The sequence below is a fragment of the Neomonachus schauinslandi genome, chromosome 1 (genome assembly GCF_002201575.2).
Source record: "Neomonachus schauinslandi chromosome 1, ASM220157v2, whole genome shotgun sequence".
Taxonomy (NCBI): Eukaryota; Metazoa; Chordata; class Mammalia; order Carnivora; family Phocidae; genus Neomonachus; species Neomonachus schauinslandi.
The window spans coordinates 200,473,009-200,497,702 of record NC_058403.1 but is presented as its reverse complement, the minus strand read 5'-3'; the positions used below and the strand labels follow the sequence as shown (position 1 = coordinate 200,497,702).

Here is a 24,694-nt window from a genome sequence, read left to right as displayed (position 1 = left end):
GCCTCCATGAGCATCTGAGAGGGGGCTCATCATGGCATGTCTGAAGACTTGGGGGGCTGTGAGGTGAGGTGAGGAAAACCAGGCTGAGGTCATGACCAACTTGGGACATTGTGGGGATCCAAAACTCTTTCTCCAGGGGCCTCTCTCTAGTCCCTTGATTCATCTCTGTGACCCTTGGAAGCTGTGTAACCACAGGCCAGATTGCAACCTCTCTGAGCCACGAAGTGTGCATCCGCACCACAAGATGAAAGTAATGATTAAATAATGCACCTGCAGTGCTTATCAGTGTGCCAGGCACATCCGAGGAGCTTGAGAAATGGCAGCTCTCAAATCCTGCATCCTGCTCCACGGGCTCCACTCCCCCCGGCCCGTAGGTATGGATGGATGTAGGTGGTGGGGTGCGCAATGGGATGGACACGCCTGACTGTTAATAACCCGGACCCAGACAAAAGGGCAGGCAGGAGAAAGAGGGCTCATGCAGGTCAGAGACCACTGTGGGCTCCAGAGGACAGAGACAGACGGCGGCGGGGAGTTAGAGGCAGGGGAACACGCAGAACGGATGCAAGGCCTCCAACAAGAGAGATGGAGAGGGGCGCCTGGCTGGCTGTCAGGAGAGCCTGCCACTCTTGATCTCGGGGTTATGAGGTCGAGCCCCATGTTGTGTATAGGATTTAAAGAGAGAGAGAGAGATGGAATAACAACCGTGCAGAGCTCAAGAGGAAAGAGAACAGGGCTGAGGAGATCCCAGCCTAGCCCGAGCTGAGGCGGACAATTCTGGAACACAGGGACAGACGGACTATCTGAGCTGATGACAGAAAATGCTCTGGAGACCTCAGTGGAAAGAAAGGTTTACTCCTTATATCATGCTCTCCCCACAGACCCTCCTCAATTCTAATTGGGACAGGCAAGACCCCAGAGGCTGCAAGGGGCCAAAAACCTTTTCCCAGCTCATGCACAGCACCCCTCAGTCTGTGCCCCTAAAGAATCAGCTTTGGGCAGATGGTGCATCCATGGGCCATCCTTGTCACCCTGTCGCACTGGGCAGAGTGGCCTGAGAGAGCCCTCATCTCCCCCATCTTTAACACCCACACCACCACAGACAAAGAAGTGGTCCACAGGGTATACCAGGGATGTGCAGTTAAAAAGTGTCAGTTAAAAAACTCCACAACCTGAGATGATTGAAGAGCAGATTCCTGAACCCCCTCTGACTCTCTCCTGGGCATTTAGAGATGACCCCACACCCCCGGGCCCCAGAGGCAGGCAGAGCTGTGGGCCTGGGGAAGGCTGGCAGGGGCGTCGTGCCACGGCGGACTGAGGGTCTGTCCTGTAGCTTAGGTAGAGCCCGGTGCATCTGCTAAAGGGTGGAGTCCATCAGGGGGTGGCCATTCTCTGGAAGCATGATGCGAGTGCTGGGACCTGTTCGGGTGGAGGGTGCGTAGCGGGCAGACTCGTGGGTGGACCGGCGAAGGCACAGACCGCAGAGGAGGCGGCGGAAGGTGCGGCGCATCTCAGCATCTCGGCATGAGTACACCACGGCATTGACCAGTGAGTTGGCCTCAGCCAAGAGTAGGAAATACTTCTCCACGGCCAGAACGTTGCACGACTTGCAGCCCAGACCGTCCAGGAGCAGCACCACCTGGCCTGGCGTCCAGCAGACCACGAACGCCCCTGCAGGATGGAGCCTGAGGTGAGCGGGGCCAGCTCTGGGGGCCCAGCACCCCAGCTCAGAGCTCAGGGCTCGGGGGGGGTCCTCCAGAGCTCAGACAACAGCTGTGTAGTTTGCAGGGCCACAGCGGCCTGACACCTTTCTCTGATGTGTCCGCCAGAAAGGGATGCCTTTCCTGACTGGTACATGGTAGACAGGGCGCTGGACATTTCTACATGGAGATTTGTTCTGTGGGGGAAAGGAGGTCACTGTGGGACAGGCCAGTTACCAGGTGGGGGAAAGAGGGGTCATGGGGAAGAGTCACTCCTTGTTCTTGGGGTAGGGGCGTGTATCCTCACGGGATGCACGTGTCGCCTCCCCCACTCAGACAACTCTACAGCCAGACTGACCTCATCGCTCCCTGCTAAGAACTCGGGAGGGCTTCCCACGGAACTCAGAACAAAATCTGACTCTTGCCTGTGCCCTTCAAGGCGGTGCTGACCACCTCTCCTGCTTCTCTCCAGCCACTCGGGCCTCCTCCTCCTCCTCCTCTTATTTGGAGGCATTTGGCCCGGTCCTGTGGGGCTCTCACCTTCTGTTCCCTCGGCCTGGAACTCTTCCCTTCCCCAGCATTCAGGTCTCTGCTCAGATGTCACCTCCTTGGAGAACATTCCCCACCCAAATGGTCCCCTCCCATGTCTCGTGGGAGTTGGGGGGCAGCAGGGTTCCTGCAACCCTGGGCCAGCTGAGGGCACTCACTCACCCAGGATAATGACAACGGTCTTGACCAGGCTGAGTGTGGTCTCTCGGTAGCGGGGGTGGCAGCTGACGTGCTCCGCCATGCGCTGCACCCTCCGCCTCACATAGAAGAAAATGCGGGTGTAGACAGCCACCATGAGCAGGAAGACAAGCAGGCTGGACAGGGCCCAGACGGCCAGGTAGGAGCGGCTGAGCAGGGGGGCCATGCGTGAGCAGCGGTCCAGGGCACAGAGGCAGTGCCATGAGTGGGCGGGCAGCAGCCCCAGGCCCAGCGCGGCCACCCACACCCCCACGATGAGCAGGACGACACGGCCGCGGGGCAGGCGACTGTGCAGCTGCACAGCCATCACGCTGCGGTGCCGCTCCACGGCGATGGCTAGCAGGGTGGCCACTGAGGCGGTCAGGCTCGTGTCCAGCAGGCCTTGCCGCACGAACCAGCCCTCCAGCGAGAGCCGGGCGGTGCGAGGGCCCGTGTGGAACATGAGGAAGAGGTAGGCCACACCAGCAAAGAGGTCGGCTGCGGCCAGGTTGCCGAGCAGGTAGTAAATGGGCTGGTGGAAGCGGCGGTTGGAGGCGATGGCTGCGATGACCAGCAAGTTGGTCAGCAGCACCAGCACGCTGACAGTCAGCCCCAGGGCCACCACAACCACATCCTTGGGTCGCCAGTGGGAGCTGAGCTCCTTGCCACTGTTGTTGTAGAAGAAGCCGATGGTCTCATTGTAGTAACACTGGCCCATGGTGACCATCTGGAGGCACAGAGGGAGAGGTCAGTGCAGGTGGCATTTGTTGGAAGGACCCAGGAGGAAGCAGCAGCCGGAGGGGAGGGTCAGGACAGGAAGGGCAAGGGTCGTGAACTCAGATGCCTCAGGGTAAAGTGGCGGTGGTGGGTGATGTGGGAAACAAAGGCAGAAGAAAAATTATTAAATTTCCTTACTACCTACAGCCCATTGACAAGTCCTTGAAACAGGCAGAGTGACATTCCTCTGGGGACCCAACTGTCTCGATGTTAATACTTTGCTAAGGGCAAAAGATAATCCTAGCCCGACACCCCCCCGCCCCCCGACCCCAGGATCCTGTAAGTCTACTTTAACATATAAACATTCCTTTGGAAATGTCCTTTATTTCTATCCTCCAAGATACGTGTTGGCAATCATCCCGCAAGCATATGGCCCACCGACATATATCGGAAGGGTCTCATGACTAAGGTTTTATCAGATGGTAATAAATGACCTTTCCCCAACAAGAGCTAGCCCGTTCAAGGTCCTGGAAACCTTGCTTCCAGAATTCCTTAGAGACTTAGGGATCCCTAACCCCTTCCCACCTTGAAAGTATACAATGGGCCACCCCTCATGACCACCTTTATGCACCAAAGATGTCTCAAGAATTCTTTTCTTGGCCGTCGGCTTTGAACCCTAACATTCTTTCCTACATCATATGGTGCCCAACGTAGGGCTTTGAGTCCAGAGTCACACTGGACTCTGAGCCTCGGTGCAAACTTGGTGAGTACTTTTCTCTCCTCTTCCTTTACTTTCATTCCAGGGGCCCTTCAAGGAGTACGGTCTTTTTTTTTTTTTTTTTTAAAGATTTTATTTATTTATTTGATAAAGAGAGACAGCGAGAGAGGGAACACAAGCAGGGGGAGTAGGAGAGGGAGAAGTAGGCTTCCTGCTGAGCAGGGAGCCTGATGCGGGGCTCAATCCCAGGACCCTGGGATCATGACCTGAGTCGAAGGCAGACGCTTAACCGACTGAGCCACCCAGGCGCCCCAAGGAGTACGGTCTTACTGGAACACTTGCATGTCGATTGCTCAGGCTGCAATCCTCTAGCCCGTGGCTACTCTACGGGGAGGAGAAAGTCTGCCTTTTGGCTGGAAGTTAGTACCTGGCCGGAATGGTAATAAGACCCAGAAACTTGATGCCCTCTCTTTATTCCTGTCCTTATACAAAGTTGTCTGTCTTGGGCATGGGACAGCCACCTAAGTCACCAGGACGGCTGCCAATCTTGAGAGTCCTGTGTCAGGAGGCGCCTGGGTGGCTCAGTTGGTTAAGCGACTGCCTTCGGCTCAGGTCATGATCCTGGAGTCCTGGGATCGAGTCCTTCATTGGGCTCCCGGCTTGGCAGGGAGTCTGCTTCTCCCTTTGACCCTCCCCCCTCTCATGCTCTCTCTATCTCATTCTCTCAAATAAATAAATAAAATCTTAAAAAAAAAAAAAAAGACTCCTACATGAGGTTTACTCCTGATTGATCTAATATGATCCCTTTCACATCCCTGGTCTAGCCATTTCTGGCCATGGGACCTCCACTGGGAGCCGGCCAAAACCAGTACCCGATTGAATGAAAACCCAACCGGGACTGTTTCCTAGGGAAGTTGGCTATAAGGACTACATGTGTTGGAATGTTGCTTAGATCATGATGGACTTGTATGTTTACCGTGTTCCGTCAATGTCCTCTAATAACTACTTAAGCTACAAAATTTGGTAATTTCCCCTTGTAAAACTTTTCTAGTGTTCTCCATGGGATAAAAATGGCGGGTTCTTAAAGGCAAGGTAAAATAAGGTGTGACCTTGACAGTATGACCTTCAAGGCACGGTATTTCGGTTCATATGCCAGGCACCCATCTGTAGCCTAGGATGCAATGGGGAAGCAGGGGGACACTAGCATCCCTCCTACAGGGGCCTTTAACGGTGGTGGTGGTCATTTTGTTTGGGGGACTTTGACACCAGGAACCTCTCACATATCCTGTGCGTGGGATGATACCTGGGAGTCGGGGTGGGGGGGCGGGGAATTTTCTAGGTAATGGACCTTCTCTTCAGTTCCCAAGGACTCTCCTTTGGGGTGCCTTTTAACCCACTGGAAACAATTCAGATTGCAAAACTTAGGAAAGGACCGGGCTCCTGTAACCCTGCATGGCCTCAGTGGGATCTATCAGATCTTTTCTGCAGGAAATAGGGTAAATGGACCTAGGGTACCTTCACTGTTCATACCTAGGCCTTCATTGCTCTACACCGGGACCCCGACCTAAGGGCCTCTTGCAGACTGTGTTTGCCCGAACGTGTTGACTAGCAAACTCCCCCTGACATATTGGATGATAATTATCTAAATAGGCCTCCTCCAAATAAACCCAGGTTGCTGGAGAAAACGCAGGCCATCCCTAGCAAAGGGGACTCTGACTCTCTCTCTCACTGTTCCTCCTCCTAATAGATGTGGGGGCTTCTCCCTCACTCATTTTCTGGGTTAATGGCTATAACTAGAGCCAGCTGTGCTTAGTCTACCTTGGGACAGGGTACTTTAAGGAATATTCCCAAGTAGCTGCCAAAACTCCCTTTGTTTCAGGGAAATTCCCTGTCTTCTCTGGCCTGACAAGGACTGTCTGTTCCCCCTTGTTGGCGGGAAAACATGGTGTTCGCTCCTCTGTTGGAGCTGATGAACTCTAGAACTGGGAACCCTTTCTGGGTCTTCTAGCAGCACTTTGCCTCTTCTGCCTTCCCCTCCCCCTCCTCCTGTTTTCGCACCACCTTGGGTGTGGCCTACATAATTGGCTTCTATACCAGGCTCGGTGCCTCCAGCACCATTGGCTTCTCCTCCTACCCTCACTATCAAGGAGCGTGGACCTAACACCACCCACTCCTGATTTCTCCACCAGTATCTCAGGTAAAATTTGACAATGGGGAGGATCCAGGTGGAACATAACTCAGTATTTAAACTAAGTTAAGTTTGTTGGTTTAATTAAGATAGACGGGTCTTTTCAAGTTATCAGCACTAAATGTGAAACTTTTATTCTATCTAGGCTTACTGAAGGTCAAATAAGTTTGTGTTATCTCTTAGCGAAAAGATGACAAAAATGATGGTTGTCTTTCTCATCAAAGTTTTCATAGGTAATTGTTAAGATAGCTTTCAAAGTCTTTGATAACCTGAAACTTTAAAGTTTTGCTTGGATGATAAATGGGATTAAATTCATTGGACATCTAGGTCTTTTCCAAATAGGATAAAGTGCTAAATCATTGATAACTGACATAGGTTTATGCTTTTGACTTCTTATTCCAAAGAAACAAGGAATATTTGGGTCTGCTGGTAAACATGCTTTGTGCTTAACTGGTTCATGAAATTGCTGTCTAAAGAGTTCTGGTGAAACAGCTCACAATTGGTTACTACTTAGTTTTCACTGGAGACTAAGGTTTCTTTTTTTTTTTAAAGATTTTATTCATTTATTTGAGAGAGAAAGAGATAGCGAGAGAAAGCACAAGTGGGGAAGAGAGGGAGAAGCAGGTGATCCCAGGACCCTGAGATCATGACCTGAGCCGAAGGCAGTCGCTTAACGGACTGAGCCACCCAGGTGCCCCGACACTAAGGTTTCTAAGAGTGAAAAATTCTACTAACTGTAATTAAGACTGATGGAAATAAGAAAAGCAACTCTCGGGCGCCTGGGTGGCTCAGTTGGTTAAGCGACTGCCTTCGGCTCAGGTCATGATCCCAGGGTCCTGGGATCGAGTCCCACATCGGGCTCCCAGCTCAGCAGGAAGCCTGCTTCTCCCTCTCCCATTCCCCCTGCTTGTGTTCCTGCTCTCGCTGTCTCTGTCTCTGTCAAATAAATAAATAAAATCTTAAAAAAAAAAAAAAAAAGCAACTCTGCATATGAAAGAAAGATCTAAGGATTGGAAATACATTTTTGTTGAAGGTAATTTTGTCCTAAATGAAACTGGTTGTTTAGAAAGAAATGGCTTGGGGGGCGCCTGAGTGGCTCAGTCGTTAAGCGTCTGCCTTCGGCTCAGGTCATGATCCTGAGGTCCTGGGATCGAGCCCCGCATCGGACTCCCTGCTCTGCGGGAAGCCTGCTTCTCCCTCTCCCACTCCCCTTGCTTGTGTTCCCTCTCTCGCTGTTTCTCTCTCTGTCAAATAAATAAATAAAATCTTTAAAAAAAAAAAAAAAGAAAGAAATGGCTTGGGACAAAATCTGAATGCAAAAGAAAGTTGTAGGTTTGTGATGGGAAATCTTTGGAAAAATTTTAGGTGTGGTCAGGATGGAGTAAGATTGAAGTGAATGGATTTTTTTTTTTTTTTAAGATTTTATTTATTTATTTGACAGAGAGAGACACAGCAAGAGAGGGAACACAAGCAGGGGCGGGGGGTGGGAGAGGGAGAAGCAGGCTTCCCGCAGAGCAGGGAGCCCGACGTGGGACTCGATCCTAGGACCCTGTGATCATGACCTGAGCCAAAGGCAGACACCCAACGACTGAGCCACCCAGGCGCCCCAGCGTTTTTTTTTTAAAGATTTTATTCATTCATTTGACAGAGAGAGAGCACAAGTAGGCAGAGTGCAGGCAGAGGGAGAGGCAGAAGCAGGCTCCCCGCTGAGCAGAGAGCCCAATACAGGGATGCAGGGCTCAATTCCAGGACAGATGCTTAACACACTGAACCTCTCAGGCGCCCGACCATCCCTAATCCTATTTAGGCATGTGCTTTAACAAACTTCCCCAAGATTGAAATCGTGAACAAAGTCTCATTGACTAATTAGGCCTATTTGTTTGGTATGTTACATTCTGGTATAAGGTCAACATCACTCGATATTATGGCTATTGAAGTGTTATATGTCACAGAAATAACTGAGTTTCCTTGTCAATTGCATCATAATGAACTCTCAGATCATTAACAATGTCCATTTCTGAGCTTTTGTCATTTATAGTTTTTCTTATTCTCTTGCAAAATGAGTTTCATCTTAGGGGCACCTGGGTGGCTCAGTCGGTTAAGTGACTGCCTTCAGCTCAGGTCATGATCCTGGAATCCCGGGAAGAGTCCCATATTGAGCTCCCTGCTCGGCGGGGAGTCTGCTTCTCCCTCTGACCCTCCCCCCTCATGCTTTATCTCATTCTCTCTCTCTCAAATAAATAAAATAAAATCTTTAAAAAAAAATGAGTTTCATTTTCAAGGAGATTCATAAAAAGGACTTTTAGGACAAATACAGGAATTTAATATCTTTAAGATCAAAACTGAAATGGGTAAGAATTTCCAGAACTAACTAAAAAGCTGCATTCAAATTAAACAAGAATTAGTACCATGGTACTAAATGAACTAAAATGATGATTATAGTTTTGTGACACTTGTTTGAAACATTGCTGGTTCTCTAATGTTCACTCTTCCAGATTAAGGAAACTTTCTCTTAAGATACCTATGACTTACAGAAATGTGATAAAAGTATTCATTTGTGAACAAATTCATGCATTTAACTTTCTCCCTACCTGAACCCTCTGAAATTAAAAAGGTCTCAGTAAGTATTCTTTCTTCCATGGCAATCATAGTTATTTGCATAAGTTTAATAAGAATCTGTTCTCCTTTTAACAGGACACCATTGGAAACATTGGTTATTTTACCAAGGCTTTGACTGGAATGTCATATTTGAGAGAGACATGCATAGACTCAGATATGACCAAACAGCTTTAAGAAACTAAAGTTGACTGGGGCACCTGGGTGGCTCAGTCGGTTGAGCATCTGCCTTTGGCTCAGGTCATGATCCCAGGGTCCTGGGATAGAGTCCCACGTCGGGCTCCCTGCTCAGCAGGGAGTCTGCTTCTCCCTCTCCCTCTGTCCCTCCCCCCTTCTTCTGTGCATGCTCTCTCTCTCTCTCTCAAATAAATAAAATCTTAAAAAAAAAAAAGAAACAGGCCCATGGGGTCCTGTTATTATCCCCACAGAATAACAAGCATGAAGATTGTCTATACGAGCTATTGTGGCAATTTTTCTCAAGTTTACCTCAGGTTGTCTAGCATAGGTAAACAACAAACATTTAAAGACAATCAGATCTAGAATTTAACATCCACAAAGGTGTGTTATTGGAACATGATTTTTCTCTCTAAAATAACCCTTCTTTCCAAAGATAACCAAATCAAGACTAATTTGTAAGTCCAATTTTAACAAACTTGGCCTAATTATTTATATAAGCTCAGCAAGAATAGTGATTGATCATACAGATCTTTTAGAATCTGTTTTGCTGGAACTTTTTTTTTTAAGATTTTATTTATTTATTTGGCAAAGGGAGACACAGTGAGAGAGGGAACACAAGCAGGAGAAGTGGGAGAGGGAGAAGCAGGCTTCCCGTGGAGCAGGGAGCCTGACGTGGGGCTCGATCCCAGGACCCTGGGATCATGACCTGAGCGGAAGGCAGACGCTTAACGACTGAGCCACCCAGGCGCCCTTGCTGGAACTTTTTATAAGGAATCTCTAGGTTGAACTTTTAGTAGCCTCTCCAGGCCAGAAGCCAAGCCAAGTGCTTGCCATCAGACATGCCTGCAATACCTGTAGATGTGGGCGGATTCCTCTTCATGAGGTTCCCAAACTATCTGGAGATTCTTGCACCTGCCAGGAAGTAACATTTTTTACTTACCTGGTAAGGCTGCTGGGAACTCTGTAAGCAAGGTATCAGACCAACATTTCCAAGGGGCTTTATGGTTCCAGGTTTCAAAATTGGACTTACAAATTAGTCTTGATTTGGCTATCTTTGGAAAGAAGGGTTATTTTAGAGAGAAAAATCATGTTCCAATAACACACCTTTGTGGATGTTAAATTCTAGATCTGATTGTCTTTAAATGTTTGTTGTTTACCTATGCTAGACAACTTGAGGTAAACTTGAGAAAAACTGCCACAATAGCTCGTATAGACAATCTTCATGCTTGGTTTTTTTTAAGATTTTATTTATTTATTTGACAGAGACAGAGACAGCGAGAGCAGGAACACAAGCAGGGGGAGTGGGAGAGGGAGAAACAGGCTTCCTGCCAGGCAGGGAGCCTGATGTGGGACTCGATCCCAGGACCCTGGGATCATGACCTGAGCGGAAGGCAGACGCTTAACGACTGAGCCACCCAGGCGCCGCTTCATGCTTGTTATTCTGTGGGGATAATAACAGGACCCCATGGGCATATGATTATTTAAACAACTGGAAAATGGGATTGATTCCCCAATGATTATATAACTCAACTAGCACCTTGACCAATTCTATGTGGCTGGGATGATGAAATCGTTCCCTAAAAGCCAGAGCATACCCCACTATGTAGGCTTGTGGAAATAATGGGTGACCCCACTTTCTTTATGATTGGATTGGATGATGCACTTGGGGATGCCCTTATCTCTTGACAAGTCTTCTCCCACTTGCCAGTGATTCTTTATAATTAGGATACTGTTAACAATGGACCTCAAACAAAGAGGGCTTCTTGATGGCTTTATCCCTCATAGTCATATTTATCCTAGAAGTCACCTCTATTGAGATACAATTGCAAACAAAGGCTTTAGCCAAGCATACAATAGCCCTCCTGGTAAAAGGCGCCTCAAAGCTCACTATGGGACAGTCCTTGGCTAGAAGGACTTCGCATCAGGTCCAGAATATCTTAGAGACCAAAGGTCACCAATGGATGATGGAGGCCGACTTATTAAATACCAGGCTACGCTTATAGATACGCCTGAAATAATACTTAAAACCTGTCAAACTTTAAACCCAGCTACCCTTATGCCTGGACCTGACCATCGTACTTCTCTATAGAGTATAACTGTTTAGAGGTTATTGATCTTGTTTATTCTAGTCAACCAGATTTAAAAGATTCCCCTATCAAGGGGCACCTGGGTGGCTCAGTCGTTGGGCGTCTGCCTTCGACTTGGGTCGTGATCCCAGGGTTCTGGGATCGAGCCCCACATCAGGCTCCCTGCTCAGTGGGAAGCTTGCTTCTCCCTCTCCCACTCCCCCTGCTTGTGTTCCCTCTCTTGCTGTGTCTCTCTCTGTCAAATAAATAAATAAAAGATTCCCCTATCAAAAATGCAGATGACAGTTGGTTTGCTGATGGCAATAGTTTCATGGAAAAAGGAATTAAGAAAAGCTGGGTAAGCTACAGTGCTCACTCATGCTTGCAATTGCCAAAGCCTTAAAAAGTAATACTTGTACTGACTCCAAATATGCCTTCCTAGTCCTACATGCCCATGGAGCAATTTGGAAGGAGAGGGGATTATTATCAAGCCATAACTCCCCAATCAAATATGGGCCTGAAATTAGGACTCTTCTTGAGGCTGTACACCTACCTCAGGAGGTAATTATAATTCACCTCAAAGGACATCAAAGAATATGACCTTAGCATCTAAAGGAAACAATTTGGGAGACTGTGCAGCCAAAGCAGGCAGCACAAAATAAATATAAGTCTTTTACCAGTCTTAACTCCAATAAAGTCCTTAAGTCCAGCCTATTCAGACCAAGAAATGTACAGGACTGGCTTGTTAACAATGAGGGAAAAATCGGGCACCTGGGTGGCTCAGTTGGTTAAGCGACTGCCTTCGGCTCAGGTCATGATCCTGGAGTCCCTGGATCAAGTCCAGCATCGGGCTCCCTGCTCGGCAGGGAGTCTGCTTCTCCCTCTGACCCTCCCCCCTCTCATGCGCTCTCTCTCTCAAATAAATAAATAAAATCTTTAAAAAAAAAAAAACAAACAATGAGGGAAAAGTCTTTATACCCAAAAATAAGCAAGGGAAGGTAATACAGGGTTTACACCAGGCTCCTGATTTGGGTAAAAAGGCCACGGAGGTGGCAAAAACTTTGCTAAGAGAAACTGTCTGTAGATTTGGACTCCCTTGGTCCCTATAAAGTGACAATGAGCTGTCTTTTATTACACAAATTCAAAAGATGGCCCTCCAAAACTGAATACCCTTGATATCTTGACTGCAGTTACAGGAGGCCCAGAATTAGATGACTGTCTCCTAACGGGACCCAATGGCTATGTGGCTCTAACTTGTGTCCATGGCTTCCCCCAGGCTGGATAGGCCACTGTACTAGGTTTTGCCTGGATGCACGGATGCATTCTTAAAACCATTACCAACCCAGCCAACCTTCCAAATTTAATGCAACGGTGGACGCGTTCTGTGTTTCATGGGTATGACCATCTAACATTCATTTTTGTTCCCTCTTTGGGACCAGAGGGTGTTGTTTGGCACATGGAAGCTCTTAATAAGTACAAGGTCAAAGCCCTAAATGACACTCAAAATAGCATTTTTCTACTAAATACTGAAGTAAAACAAACGTGTAAGGCAGTTTTACATAATAGCATGGCATTAGATGTTTTAACTGCTATACAAGGTGGAACTTCTGCTATCACAAAAACAATGCTGTATATACGTTCCAGATTACCACAAAATATTTCTGGGTTTCTGACATGAATACTCAAATTGGCCCTTTAGACGATCCCTCTCTTTCCTTTAATGATTGGTTAAACTTCTGGACTGGAAGAGGATTTTTGTCAACTATCAAAGGACTCTTATTTGGGCTTTTCTTTTTGTTGTACTTATCATGTTTTGCTGTTTTCTCCCATGTCTCTCCACTTGGTGCCAACACACCTTCGCTGCCATAACTTCAAGCCAAGAGATGATCCCTTCCACCCAGGGAGATCCACACATGCAGTCTCCCTTGGATTCAGCTGCCTATGCCTTTTGTAACTCCTATATCTATATAAGCCCCAGCTGACCAATGTTGACCCGTAGGCAGGGACATCTCTATGCCCCTATTCAGCGGGAAGAAGTTGCAGAAGGTGAGACCTTCCACCTTCAGCAACCGTAAAGATTTAAGGGTCAAAACTGTTCAGGGGGGAATGATGTGGGAAACAAAGGCAGAAGAAAAAACTATTAAATTTCCTTACTACCTACAGCACATTGACAAGTCCTTGAAACAGGCAGAGTGACATTCCTCTAGGGACCCAACTGCCTGGATGTTAATACTTTGCTAAGGGCAAAAGGCAATCCTAGCCCGACCCCCCGCCCCGGATCCTGTAAGTCTATTTTAACATATAAACATTACTTTGGAAATGTCCTTTATCTCTAAACCCAAGATACATGTTAGCAATCATCCCCCAAGCATATGGCCCACCGACATGCATCGGAAGGGTCTCATGACTAAGGTTTTATTAGACGGTAATAAATGACCTTTCTCCAACAAGAGCTAACCCCCTCAAGGTCCTGGAAACCTTGCTTCCAGAATTCCTTAGAGACTTAGGGATCCCTAACCCCCTCCCAACTTGAAAGTATATAATGGGCCACTCCTCAAGACCCCAGTGGCACCTCTTTCTGCCCACGGGTCCTGTCCCCGTGCTTTAATAAAACCACCTTTTTGCACCAAAGATGTCTCAAGAATTCTTTCTTGGTGGTCCTTCTTTCCTACATCAGTGACCAGGTCGACCAGAATGGACAGCTATGCAGCCCCAGAAGTTGGGCGGCGGGTTTTGGGCGCGAGTGCTCCCAAAGCGGGCGGGGCATCGGGCCATTACGAGTGGGAAGGAGGACCCTGGCGGCCTCCCAGACAAAGGGGGCGGTCAGGAAGGCGGTGGCGGGCGGGCGCCCCTGGGCTGGAGGAGGAGCTGGGACCGAGGGGAGGAGGGGGCGGTGCCCGGGCCCCACAGGCACGTGCCGCGCCCTCCCCGGGACCCGCGCCCACCCACCACCGTCAGTACCAGGCTCACCTGGGCCGCCCGTCACGCCGCAGACGGGGCGGCCTCCCAGAGGGTCGGGGTAGGCCCCAGACCCATAGCCTGGTGACCACCGCAGGAACGGAGGAGCGTCCGGTGCGTTGAGCGCGGGCAGCCGAGAGAGCACGGGAGGCGGAGTCCCGCCCCTGTCCCTACCTGGGCGCGGCGCCCCGCCCCCGCCACCTGGGGGAGCCCCGCCCCGTCTCCGCCACCTGGGGGAACCCCGCCTCTGCAGCCGCGGTAAGGACAGGGTCTCCCGGAACCGCAGCCCCCCCATTTCCTCCCGGCCTCACGGCCTCTGGGTCGCCCCTCCACTTCCGGCGCGGGACCCCCGCCCCCGTCCTCGCCCGCCTCACACGCACGCAGTTTAGAGCCTTCCGGGGGCTGAGTCACTCACTGCACCAGAATTCCCGCCGTGACCTCGCGCAGCCTGGGCACAGCTCCGGGTGGTCTCAGGGTCCGCGCCCCCACCCGGCCCCACCCCGCCCGCTCCCTGGCGTCCAATCCGTCGCCGAGTTCCAAGCCACGCCCTGATCCGACTGGTCTCCCACCGCCGGGACCCCCGCCCCGCCTCCGCTTCTCCAGCACCGAGATACCGCGCGCAGCGGCCTCCGGTGCCCCTCGGACCTCTCCGGCCCCAGCTGACCCTGGGGCCGCACTTAAGTTTCTCGAAATCCCGCCCCCGCGCCCTCCGCCCCCGGCAGCGCTGCCCCCTGTCCGGCCCCGGCTTGTGGCGGCCCTGGGCTCCCACGGCCCAGAGCACACAGCCCCATTGTCCCGGTTATCTGCACTTTGTTATATTTGTTTGATTATGCAGGACCGGATCGGGGACGTGGAGCTCCGGGTGGGCCGGGCCGGTGTGACTCAGCCTGGTGCCCAGGCCCAGCCAGTACTGCTTGTAGGTGCTCAAGGATGTGTTGGGATGAAAGGGGGCCTTGGTTCCTCTGGTGGGTAAAACGGGGCCAAAGGATGCTGCCCTCACCTAGCTCTCCCATCACCGTTGCCTGGCAAAGAAAGACACTCAAGGGTATAAAGGACACGGTTTATTCCCAGGCCATCAGACCCCAGGTACCACCAGAATGTTGAGTCTGGGCTGCCCACACCCTCCAAGAGCTGGTTACCTGAGGTCAGCAAAGGAAGCAGGCAGAGGTGGGGGAGTGGCCACCAAAGTAGCAAAAGGCACCCCTGTTCCAGGGGTCAGGGACTAGGGTGGACACCAAGGATCCCATGACTTGTATTGACCCTGAGTACTGACCCTGATTCACCTCTGAACCTGAGTGGCCCTGATGGGCAGTGACCTATGTCTAGTGGGTGGGGGGGATCCTGGTATATTGCTCCAAAAAGGGTTTTAGTCCCCCAGGCCATGTAGTCTTTCCTTACAGGAACTCTCCAGAATCCCCAACACTGAACACCTTCTTAGTCCTTTCCCCCTCAGTCAGAATGCTGGGATGGTCAGAGATGGTCCTCGGCTTCCTCGGGTTGGGGGTCTGGGCAGCAGGTGGCCTTGGGAACAGCTTCATGGTGTAGCTTGGAGAGTAGCCGGGCTGTCTCCTGGGTGATCTCAAAATGTTTGGGCAGCGGGGTGCGGCGCAGAGGGCTGCCCTCAGGCGAGGAGGAGGCAGCAGCGGGGCCAGGTCCCCGCCTCCGCAAACTCCCTCGGGTCACTGATGTGACAGGGGTCTCCTCGCTCAATTTGGAAGCTACCTGGGCCAAGCTGGACAGCTGGTGGGTGACAGGCCGCACGCCGCCCCGGGGATATTTCACTGGCTGACGGCTGAAGTGGCCACGGGATTGTGTCCCCAGGAGTGAGTCCTCTGGACCTTGGCTGGACACTGTGGGTTGGCATAGTCAATGCTGAGCACCCCTAAGTCCTCTGGATTATCTCGGGGGAGTCATCTCTCAGCCAAGCCACCCCAGGCAAGGACACCCCTATAGCTCCTGGGCTGCTCCCCAACATACTTACCTTCCCCTCCCTCCTCTTTGGTGTCCTCAGCCACTTCTCTCTGGTCACTCTGTGGAGTTGGAATCTGTAGGAACAAACCCAAGACCAAAACCCCAACAATAAAATCCCAGTTCTTTGAGACTCTTGGAGAGCTGAGGGTTTGTTCCTGGACACGTAAAAGGTCTGTCGCAGTTTTGGTATCTGGGGAGACGATGCCCTTTAACAGTATCCTGCTTGTCCCCTTGTATGGAGCAATATTATTAATCGCAAACTGTGGGCTCCATGAAGGAAGGAATGCCCTTGCTCAGCAGAGAGCCAGCCCAGGGAGTGACTTAGCCATGTCCGCATTAAGACCAGGTGAAGTACCTGTCTCCATCCTACTCTGCAAACTTGCACCTGCTTTTCAATTTATCTGTACATCCTTCAGTTGATCCTTTAGCTAAATGCTAATAGCAGCTGGAGTTCTTTCTACATGTCCTGAGCACTTTCTGAGCCATTCCATGGCTCAGAGACCCAGAGCTCACTGACAGCCCCTTTACCATCTCTGGGCCGCTATGGAGGGGAGGTGCATGCTCTCAGGAATGGCGTGTGTAGCAGGATCTGAGGGACAGGGAAGCCACCAGGAGGAGTCTCATCTGTAAATGGTTTTCACTAACAGTATCTACCTCTCAGGGCTCTGTTGAAGATGACAGGAAGCCTATAAAGTGCCCATGCATAGTAGATGCACGATGCATGGCATTCCACAGACCCCTCTTTGGCCTCACTTTCTACCACCTTCTCCTCACTAATTCATTACAGCTCAGGGCTGCACCCTAAACACACCAGGCATGCTCTCACCTCAGGGCCTTTTCACTGGCTGTTCCCTCTGGACAACCCTTCCCCAGATCTCCATCTGGCTCGTTCCTCACCCACATCTTTCCAGTCATAGCTCAAATCCACCTTCTCCATGAGACCTGCCACAGCATATTTATTGCTACAGACTGCCCTCCACCTCTCCTTGGTGCCCCCAATGTCTCTTACCTTACACTACCCTTTCTTCTCCATAGTACTTGTCATCTTGTAATGTCCTATAAACTGATGTTATACCATATTTCTTATTTGTCATTGGTTTCTTTCCCACTAAAATGCAGTCACCAAAAGGATGGGGTCTCTGAATAATTTACTCACTGATGTATTTGTAATGCCTACTACAACAATGCTTGGTACATAGTAAGTGTTCAATAAATATTCTGTTGAAGGAATAAATGATCACCTACATTAGTAACTCTGCAGAGCTGTACCCTGTCATTCCTCATTACCTCCGTTATTATTACCCACCACTCCATTCCTCACTTTTAGGGAGAGAGAATGAAAGAGAAAAATTTCAAGGCAAAGGAAGGAAGGAAGACAGGAGAGTGAGAGGGTTAAATGGAGAGAAGGCCCTCCCCATGTCTGTGGGCCCAGTGGGTTCCTACCTCAGGAGGCGTGGCCTCAGGATGCTTCTCCAAGGTACCGTGGGGCTCAGGGTCTGGGTCGGAGTCCAAGGCTAGAACTGGGGACAGGGGATCTGGAGCAAGGTAGGAGGGCAGTGGCTGGGGGTTGTTGTTTATGAGGGGCCCAGGGTTTGGACTGGGGTCTTGAGGCGGGGGCTCAGTGGCCACGGGGAGGTCGTCCATCCCAAAGATTTGCTCGTAGTATACAATGAGGACCTCGATGAGCTGGGCCTGGTGCCCAGAGTCTAGTAGGCAGGTGACAGGGCCAGCACCAGCTGCCCCTGGACCGTCCGGTGGCCGCAGCAGCGTTGGCCCAAACACAATGCCCAGGTTGTTGGCAGACATCTTGTTTTCCTCAAACTGTGCAGCCACCCTGGGGATGGTATGAGGAAAAAGATCAGAGCATGGAATGCATGGTCACTGGCCACCAGATAGGAGCTATAGGCCAGGCTCATGGCAACCTGCCCAAGTCACGGGTAAGTGGTCCCAGGCCTTGTTGGAGACCGGCAGCTACATGCCTGGCAATGGAGATCAGGGGTCAGCTCCCAAAGTCTAGAATCATGTATTAAAATTCAGAGCTCAGAAAACACATGCATGATCAGAAGTCAGTGTCAGGGGTCAGTCCCAGAGGTCAGTAGTCATATGTCCACGGACGGGGCCACAGATCCGTGCCTCAGGTCAGAAGTCACATTTCAAGGTCAGGGACAGTGCACACCTGAACAGATGGGCCACCAGGTGCCGCAGGGTGCTGTAGTTAGAGGCAGGCAGCTGCACCAAGAGGGTCTTCAGCGAGCGGATAACCTCAGGGCTGGGGCTGGGGGTCCCAGGGTTGTGCCCAGGGTCTGCATGCAGGGTCTTAGCCAGAGAGATGAAGGCGTCGTAGAGGTGGAAGGGGACCACGGGGTCAGTGAGCTGGGGGTGGAATGGCGGGAGGGACATGGGTGTGGGTGGGCTGCAGAGGGTCCTCAGCCTGAGCCCGCCCGACCCCTACCCCTGAGCCACTGAGTACCCACCTCCTGGAGGAATCTCTTGAGAACACTCGAGACATCATGAGGCGAGTTTCCTGACATGTCCACCAATGCTCGACCATTCTCAAAAGCCTGGCACAGCCGCTCCACACGGACCCGGGACCCGCTGACCCGATAAATGCCCTGCGGGGCAGGGGCAGGGAATAGACATCTGGCTCACGAACCTGGCTATCAGGAGGGCTGGGTCACTACTGGGGGTGGTCAAGAGTCAAGGCAGCACCTGCACACCCAGGGCACGCTGTTCTATCTCGGCCGTGCACTTGGTTATCACAAAGGGCACCTCCTCCGGGAAGTCCCTGGGCAGCTGCAGGAAGTCGACCCCAAAGAGGGATGTCCGGGCTGGGAGCCGCCTGTGTCCACAGAGGATCAGTAGAGTCTCCAGGCAGCGCTTGTGACAGGTCAGAAAGCACTGAGGGGGAGGTCATAGGGTCAGGGAGGTCATCAGGGGTCAGTGGGGGAAGAGAGGTCAGAGGGATCCTCAGGGGACAGGGGACTCATAGGACATCATTAGATCAGAGCATGTCCCAAGGGCAGAAAGGTCATAAGAGATTTCAGGTTGGGGAGGTGCCTGGGGTCAGGGAGGTCACTGGGGTCAGAGAGGTCATTGGTTGACGGGCCCAGGCCACACCTCCTCGCACTCGGTCCCGCTGACCATGAAGGCTTCACACTCGCGGCACTTGGCTGGGCCCCGAAGCCGCCGCAGCCGGTGGGTCTGGGCCGCGCTGGACAGCGTCCACTTCCTGAAGGGGCTTCCTAGACCGTTCTCCAGCCCATCTACCAGGTCTGTGGGGACACAGGGTCAGGGGTGCCTGGTCCACCCCCCACCCTACCCCACCTGCTTCCAGCCTCACCAGGGTCTCGCTCCTCAAAGTCATCTGAGGATTCGGTGCCTGTGGATGAGACCTTCACCAACCGCCTTGTGCCAGAGCCTAGAGGCAGAGGGTCACAGAGGTTGGGGATCACAGGGGTCACGGGGAAGCTCCAGGGCTAAGGAGATATTCCTGGTTTTTAGGCTTTCCAGAACCACCCACAGATGCCCTTGGGAAAAGGGTTAGAGGTCAGGAGGGAAGTCAGGTCAGAGATTGGGGGTTGGAGAATGGGGTCAGCAATCTGGGGAGTGGTTCAGAAATTGGCTCAAGAGAATGGATCAGAGGACGAGGAAAATAGGTCAGGGGTGCAGGTAGATCAGAGGTCAAATGATAGGTTAGAGATGGAGGGTCAGAGCCTGGCCAGTGTCTAGAGGAGAGTTATAGGTAGGGAATGGGTTAGGGCCGGGTCCTGGCCCCACCTGGGCTGGAAGTGGGAGAGTCCAGGGACCGAGACTCGCTGCCACCGCCCACACTGTCCATGTCGCTGCCTGGAGTCGGGCCTGGAGTTCCTAGGAGGGAACAGGTCAATTAGGACTGACCCAAGCCCCGGCACCACTCCCGCTGCCCCCTCACTTCGCTCACCCTGCCAGCCTGCCTCGGCCCAAGGGCCTGCCTCCGCTGCACTTTCATCCAGCCGAGGGGGTGGGGGGCAGGAGAGCTTCTTTCTTGAGTCCAGGGGAGAGCTGAAAGGAGTGGTTTGAGGGCTCTGAGGACCAGGAAACTGCTCCGGGATGACATCACCTATGCATTGCATCTAGGAGGACCCAACTCCAAGCACACCAGTGAGCACCCAGTAGTGCAGTAACCCTAAAGTTCGGACTCTCCCAGAACTGGAATACCCACCCCCACAAGAGCCTTGCGGACTAAATCCAAGAACTGAGGCTTTGAGTTTTCTGACCCCCAAGTACTCAGCGTGGTGGTGCCAACAGCCTGCAACTGTCTCTGGGGCTCATTTCTGACCCCGCTGCTGGGGGGAGGCCCACCTGTGCGCAGTGGGCAGGAACTCCTGGAAGGAGAAGGCAGGCGGAGCGGGTGGTGGGGCCTCGGGCTGCAGCACCCTCACGAACTCCTGGTAGCGCTGGCCGGGCTCGAAGGGCTCACAGCACTCCGCCAGGGCGGCGAAGGCGCGGGGGCCACGCTCGGCCTGCGCCCCTCGAAGCCCAAACAGTCCCAGGGTCACCTGCGGCGGGGGTGGGGAGCGCAAACTGCAGTGAGAGAGGGGCGGAGCCTGACCTTTAGAGACACCAGTGCGGCCACGGTTTGGGGGCGGGGCGAGCAATGAGAAGCAGCTGGGGGGCGTGGTCAGAGCCTGGCTTGGAGGGGTGGGGGTGGGGGAGACAGGACCCCATGGGGGTGGCGCCGAGGCTGAGGTGTGGTCAGGGACTGAGGGTGGAAACTGGCTGTCTAGGGAGGAGTCCTAAGCTCTGGGGACGGGTTAGGGGCACAGGGCCCTCAGCTGGGGCCAAAGGAGAATATGGGGCGGCAGTGGGAAAGGGTCTCACCCGCCTCAGCACTTCGTCCCCCTGCAGCACCAGCTTGCGCACATGCGACACGATCCGCTGCTTGGCGGCCTCCAGGTCTTGCTGCCGCACGTTGGCGTCGCGGACGCAGGTCTGGTACAGCGCCATGGCCTCCTGCACCTGGAGAAACCAGGGCCCGGGCACATGTGGGACAGTGTGGGGCGGGGTGCGCCGAAGCGCTGGGGGGGCTCCGGGCCGGGTCCCCACCTTGGCCTGGGCCTCCTCTCGAGATCGCCGCCGCCGCTCCTGCTGTTTGCTGGGCCCCGGCGAGGCCTGGGGTGCCGGGTCCTCGGGAGACGCCTGGGAGCGAACCCACAGGTCCTCGCTGCGCTGTACATACTGGAGCTGGGCCCTCCGCAGAGCCTGCACTGCGTCATTCTGGGGCCGTGGGGGGTGGGGGCAGGGACAGATCAGAGCCTCTTCCTCTGCTCCGCCAGCCCAGCGGGTGCGCACCTACCCACCCTGCCGGGACTCACCATCCGCTTCTGCTCTTTCAACCACTGCTCCTTAAACTCCTTCCGCCACTTCTCAATCTCATTTCGTTTGGCTGCCAGGGGCTGGCAAGGAGGACAGATGGGGGTGTTGCCTCAGGGCCACCCGGTCTTTCCGCTCCTCGCTACCATATGCCTTTCATCCTCTGGACCCTCTCCCGGGTGTGCACTCTCACCCACCCACCGGCTCTCCACCTCATCCTTTCTAAAGCCTGGACCCAGAGATGCCAAAGCTCTCTTCCTGGGAACACTCAGCGCCTTGCCCCGGCTCAAGTCCTGCAAACAAACAGAAGCAGTTTTGCACTTGCACAGGAAGCCTGGTTTGAATCTCTGCTGGGTAACCCTGGGCAAGTTCCTCAGCATCCCTTTGCCTCAGCTTCCTCATCAGCAAAATGGCACTGATGGTAAGTGCCTTCTCCTGGGGAGGTGTGAATGGAAGAGTGCATGCAGCAGGGCCCCGTCACCTGGTAGTAATCTCTTTTCTGCTGGGCCACTGTTTCCATGGCCAGGGCTCCCAGGCTGAGGTCGTGTTCCAGAAACAGGGTGTAGATGTATTGCAGTGGCATGTGGCTCTGGGGGGCGGGGGGGGGGGGGGGGGGGGGGGGGGGGGGGGAGGGTTGGTGTTGGAGGATGCTGAGGATCTAGGGGGTCAGGGCTGAGGTTCTGGAGGGGTCTGGTCATGGCTACCTGCTGGTGGATTGACACCTTGCCAGCCTCGGCGATCTTCATGATGCTTTTGGCAAATTCTAGCTCTGGGGGGAGACAGCAGGGGTCTGAGTTGGGCAGGGTGTGGGCACTGCCTGAGGCCTGGGGCCGGGCAGAAGGGGCCCTCACCAAGGCTGGCTCTCTTCTCCGTCCAGGCCAGCAGCTCCTTGGCATAGCGGCTCCAGGTCTTGGCATAATCCAGAGCTGCATCCACGCCCCCCGTGGTCCGAATGAGCCGCAAGTCCAGTTCTTCCCCTGGGGCAGGAGGGTGGACCTCTGACTTCTGAACTCTGACCTTCTGTGGCAGCTTTCCCTGAGCCCCAAGACCGACCAGACCAGTGACCCCTATTCTACACTCTATGGCTCCCCCAAATACCCCTTTATGATCTTGTCCAGGTTGCAATTTTATACTGATTCTCCACCCAGACTGAGGGCTCCCTGAGGGCAGGGGCTCAGCTCTTTCGTGTGTACTGTCGTGTCCCTGGTGTGCGGAACAGGCAGGGGGTGATGACTAGCTGAAGAAGGGCTCCTTTCTGCCCCCACTCCCCCGAACCCCTCCTCAAAGCCGCCTACCTGTAAGGGGCGCAGGACCCTCCAGGGAGGAGCCACTCCAAAGTCTGGTTTCCCTGGTCTGAGGGGGAGGGAGACAGCATTCAGGAGCAAGCAGAGCAGGGGCTTCAACCCCCTAGAGCCCCTCCCCCTGGAGATGCCCTCCTCCCGCCCTCCTTCGTCCCGCCCTTCACCTCAGTGGCTGTGGAGGTCTTGTCAGACTCTGGGTCTCCTGAGAGCACGGGGTCTCCAGGCAGCATCTCAAGGGTCCTGGGAGGTAATGGTGTAAGGATGCCACCCTCCACCCAGTCTGTCTTGCTTAGGGGTGTTGGGGACCCCCAGGGCAGTGTGAGTGATGGTCCTGGATATCACCTCTGTGACATCTCTTGTATCTGGGAGGTCTGAGTGGTTTGGGGGGCAGGGGGAGGACCAGGTGCAGTTCGTTTTTTTTAATGGAACTTGAGAGAGTTTGAAAGGTCCCAGGTGAATCTGGGGTTCACAGAGTGGGATTATAAGGATCTCAAATGTTTAAGGAGTCACAAGGATATATGGGGGTACTAGGACCATTTTAGGGATTTCCAGTGGTTTTGGAGGGCTGAATTTTGGGATTTTTCAGGTGTTTTGGAAGGACCCATCTTAGATTCTCAGGTTATTAGGTAAGTGGACCCAGATGTTATAGGTTCCTAATGAGGCACCTAAATGGTTAGGGATTTGGGGGTGGCCCAGGCTCAGACTCACACGTTCCCCAGGGAGATCTCGAGGTTGTCCAGGCTCCGGAAGATGTCACTGTACCTCTTCCTGCTCTCTGGAGCCAGGGGTAGCCCTGGGGGAGGGGAGTGTCATACATGGGCCAATCAAAGCCTCCCTCCACCCACTGAGGCACCGACACCTAGGCCCTTAGCCAGTTGTTTGGAGGTTGGGGAGAGAGAGACAGAGAGTGTTCTGGACCTGTACAGAGTGTGGGAGGGGGGCGGGTGTCAGAGTCAGGACTGAGGCAGTGTGGCCTGGGGGTGAAGCCACTCAGGGCAGGCAGATGGACTCAGGCACAACCCAACACAGAGACAGCTGCTTAGAGGAACAGAGACACCCACACACACATGGGCCCAGAAGCAAAGCGACAAAACAGATGCCCCAGATGCAGCCACACTGTCCCTGGGGAGAGAGCCAGCTTGACAATGGAACCACATGGACCTCAGGCCAGACAGATGGAAATACACGTGGGAGAGACCGGCACAGAGCCTGTGGCACAAACACATAGGGGCAGACTGAAACCAGAGGAACATAAAGGTCGAATGACACTCGACATACACAGCAGAGACACAAAGACAGCCGGAAATACAAGTCAGACCTTGCCACATTTCTGCCACAGCCCCCCTTCTAGGGAGCCCAGATCAGCAATGCCCCCTCCCCTGACTATGGAGGAGCCGAGTGGGGAGTCTGCCGTGTTGCCCTCTCCATCAGCGGTCATGACACCCTGCCCCCATCACAAATATCAGAAGCAGAAGCGGCCACTTCCCCTTCCTGGGCCCCCTCCCCCAGGCATCCGGGGTGAAGACTCCAAAGGGGGAGGGGGCGAGGGAATGATGTTCTGGGCCCCTCTCGGCTTGGGGGTCCTCACAGTGGAGGATGCCCGCGTCCCTCCCATTCGAGACTCCTTTCCCCGCTCTCTGAACGGAAAGGGACAGGCGAGACCACTCAATTTAGGAAGTGGGGTACGGTTGGGGGAGGTCCCTCTCGGATCCCATTTCCCGGACCGCCTACCCGGCTCTGCTGCGTCCATGGCCCGGTCCGAGGATCTCTCGGCGGGGACCGGGACTGGGATGGGATCTCGCGCTGGCGGGGCCTTGCCCCGATTTCCTGCCGCGGCAGCCGCCGCCCGGGTTCCGCGTAGCCCCGCCCAGCGCAGGCTACGCCCCGCGATCAAACACGCCCCTGCTCAGCAGAGGCCCCGCCCCCGGCTACACCTCGGCCGATTGGCCACGCCCCGAGGCTCTACGCGCCCTGACCGAGACTCGGGAGATGCTGTGGGTCCAGGGATTCTAGTGCGACCATCCCAGACCTGGACACCTCATGGCTCCATGCCAGCCAGGGTTCTCCTCGCCAGATCTTTGCGCGGCTCCAAAGCCCCAGCACACTCACTCTCCAGGGCGCCTGTCCCTGAATCTTCTACACTCCGCGACGCAGCGACTTCCCTGCCCAGGGGCCTCTTGGACCCCTGAACCCATACAGGCTCCACT

At 53.4% G+C, this 24,694-nt stretch overlaps 2 protein-coding genes across 4 annotated transcripts; both read right to left on the bottom strand.

The window, feature by feature from the left end:
• Positions 1-1,265: 1,265 nt before the first annotated feature.
• LPAR2 (lysophosphatidic acid receptor 2) lies at positions 1,266-13,935 on the bottom strand. The gene is made up of 3 exons (XM_021683073.1): positions 13,876-13,935; positions 2,409-3,150; positions 1,266-1,668 (listed from the first exon to the last, which is right to left on the bottom strand). Exons 2-3 carry the CDS (start codon positions 3,148-3,150, stop codon positions 1,355-1,357), a joined length of 1,056 nt encoding a protein of 351 aa, XP_021538748.1. The 5' UTR covers positions 13,876-13,935; the 3' UTR covers positions 1,266-1,354.
• Positions 13,936-14,915: 980 nt separating this feature from the next.
• Positions 14,916-24,327, bottom strand: LOC110574547 (GEM interacting protein). Of its 3 annotated transcripts, XM_021683240.1 has the most exons (21): positions 24,219-24,327; positions 23,196-23,280; positions 22,652-22,727; positions 22,482-22,539; positions 22,038-22,163; positions 21,891-21,955; positions 21,668-21,775; positions 21,189-21,269; positions 20,920-21,090; positions 20,695-20,832; positions 20,176-20,372; positions 19,775-19,875; positions 19,612-19,701; positions 19,175-19,252; positions 18,952-19,106; positions 18,544-18,732; positions 18,309-18,446; positions 18,011-18,207; positions 17,278-17,668; positions 15,845-15,908; positions 14,916-15,713 (listed from the first exon to the last, which is right to left on the bottom strand). In XM_021683240.1, the coding sequence occupies exons 1-21, from the start codon at positions 24,235-24,237 to the stop codon at positions 15,334-15,336; spliced, it is 2,907 nt and encodes a 968-aa protein (XP_021538915.1). In that variant the 5' UTR covers positions 24,238-24,327; the 3' UTR covers positions 14,916-15,333. The 3 variants fall into 3 exon arrangements, with proteins under 3 accessions (XP_021538915.1, XP_044777787.1, XP_044777792.1); XM_044921852.1 differs by lacking the exon at positions 19,175-19,252; XM_044921857.1 differs by lacking the exon at positions 19,175-19,252 and having other exon boundaries at positions 19,612-19,692.
• Between the last annotated feature and the right edge of the window lie 367 nt (positions 24,328-24,694).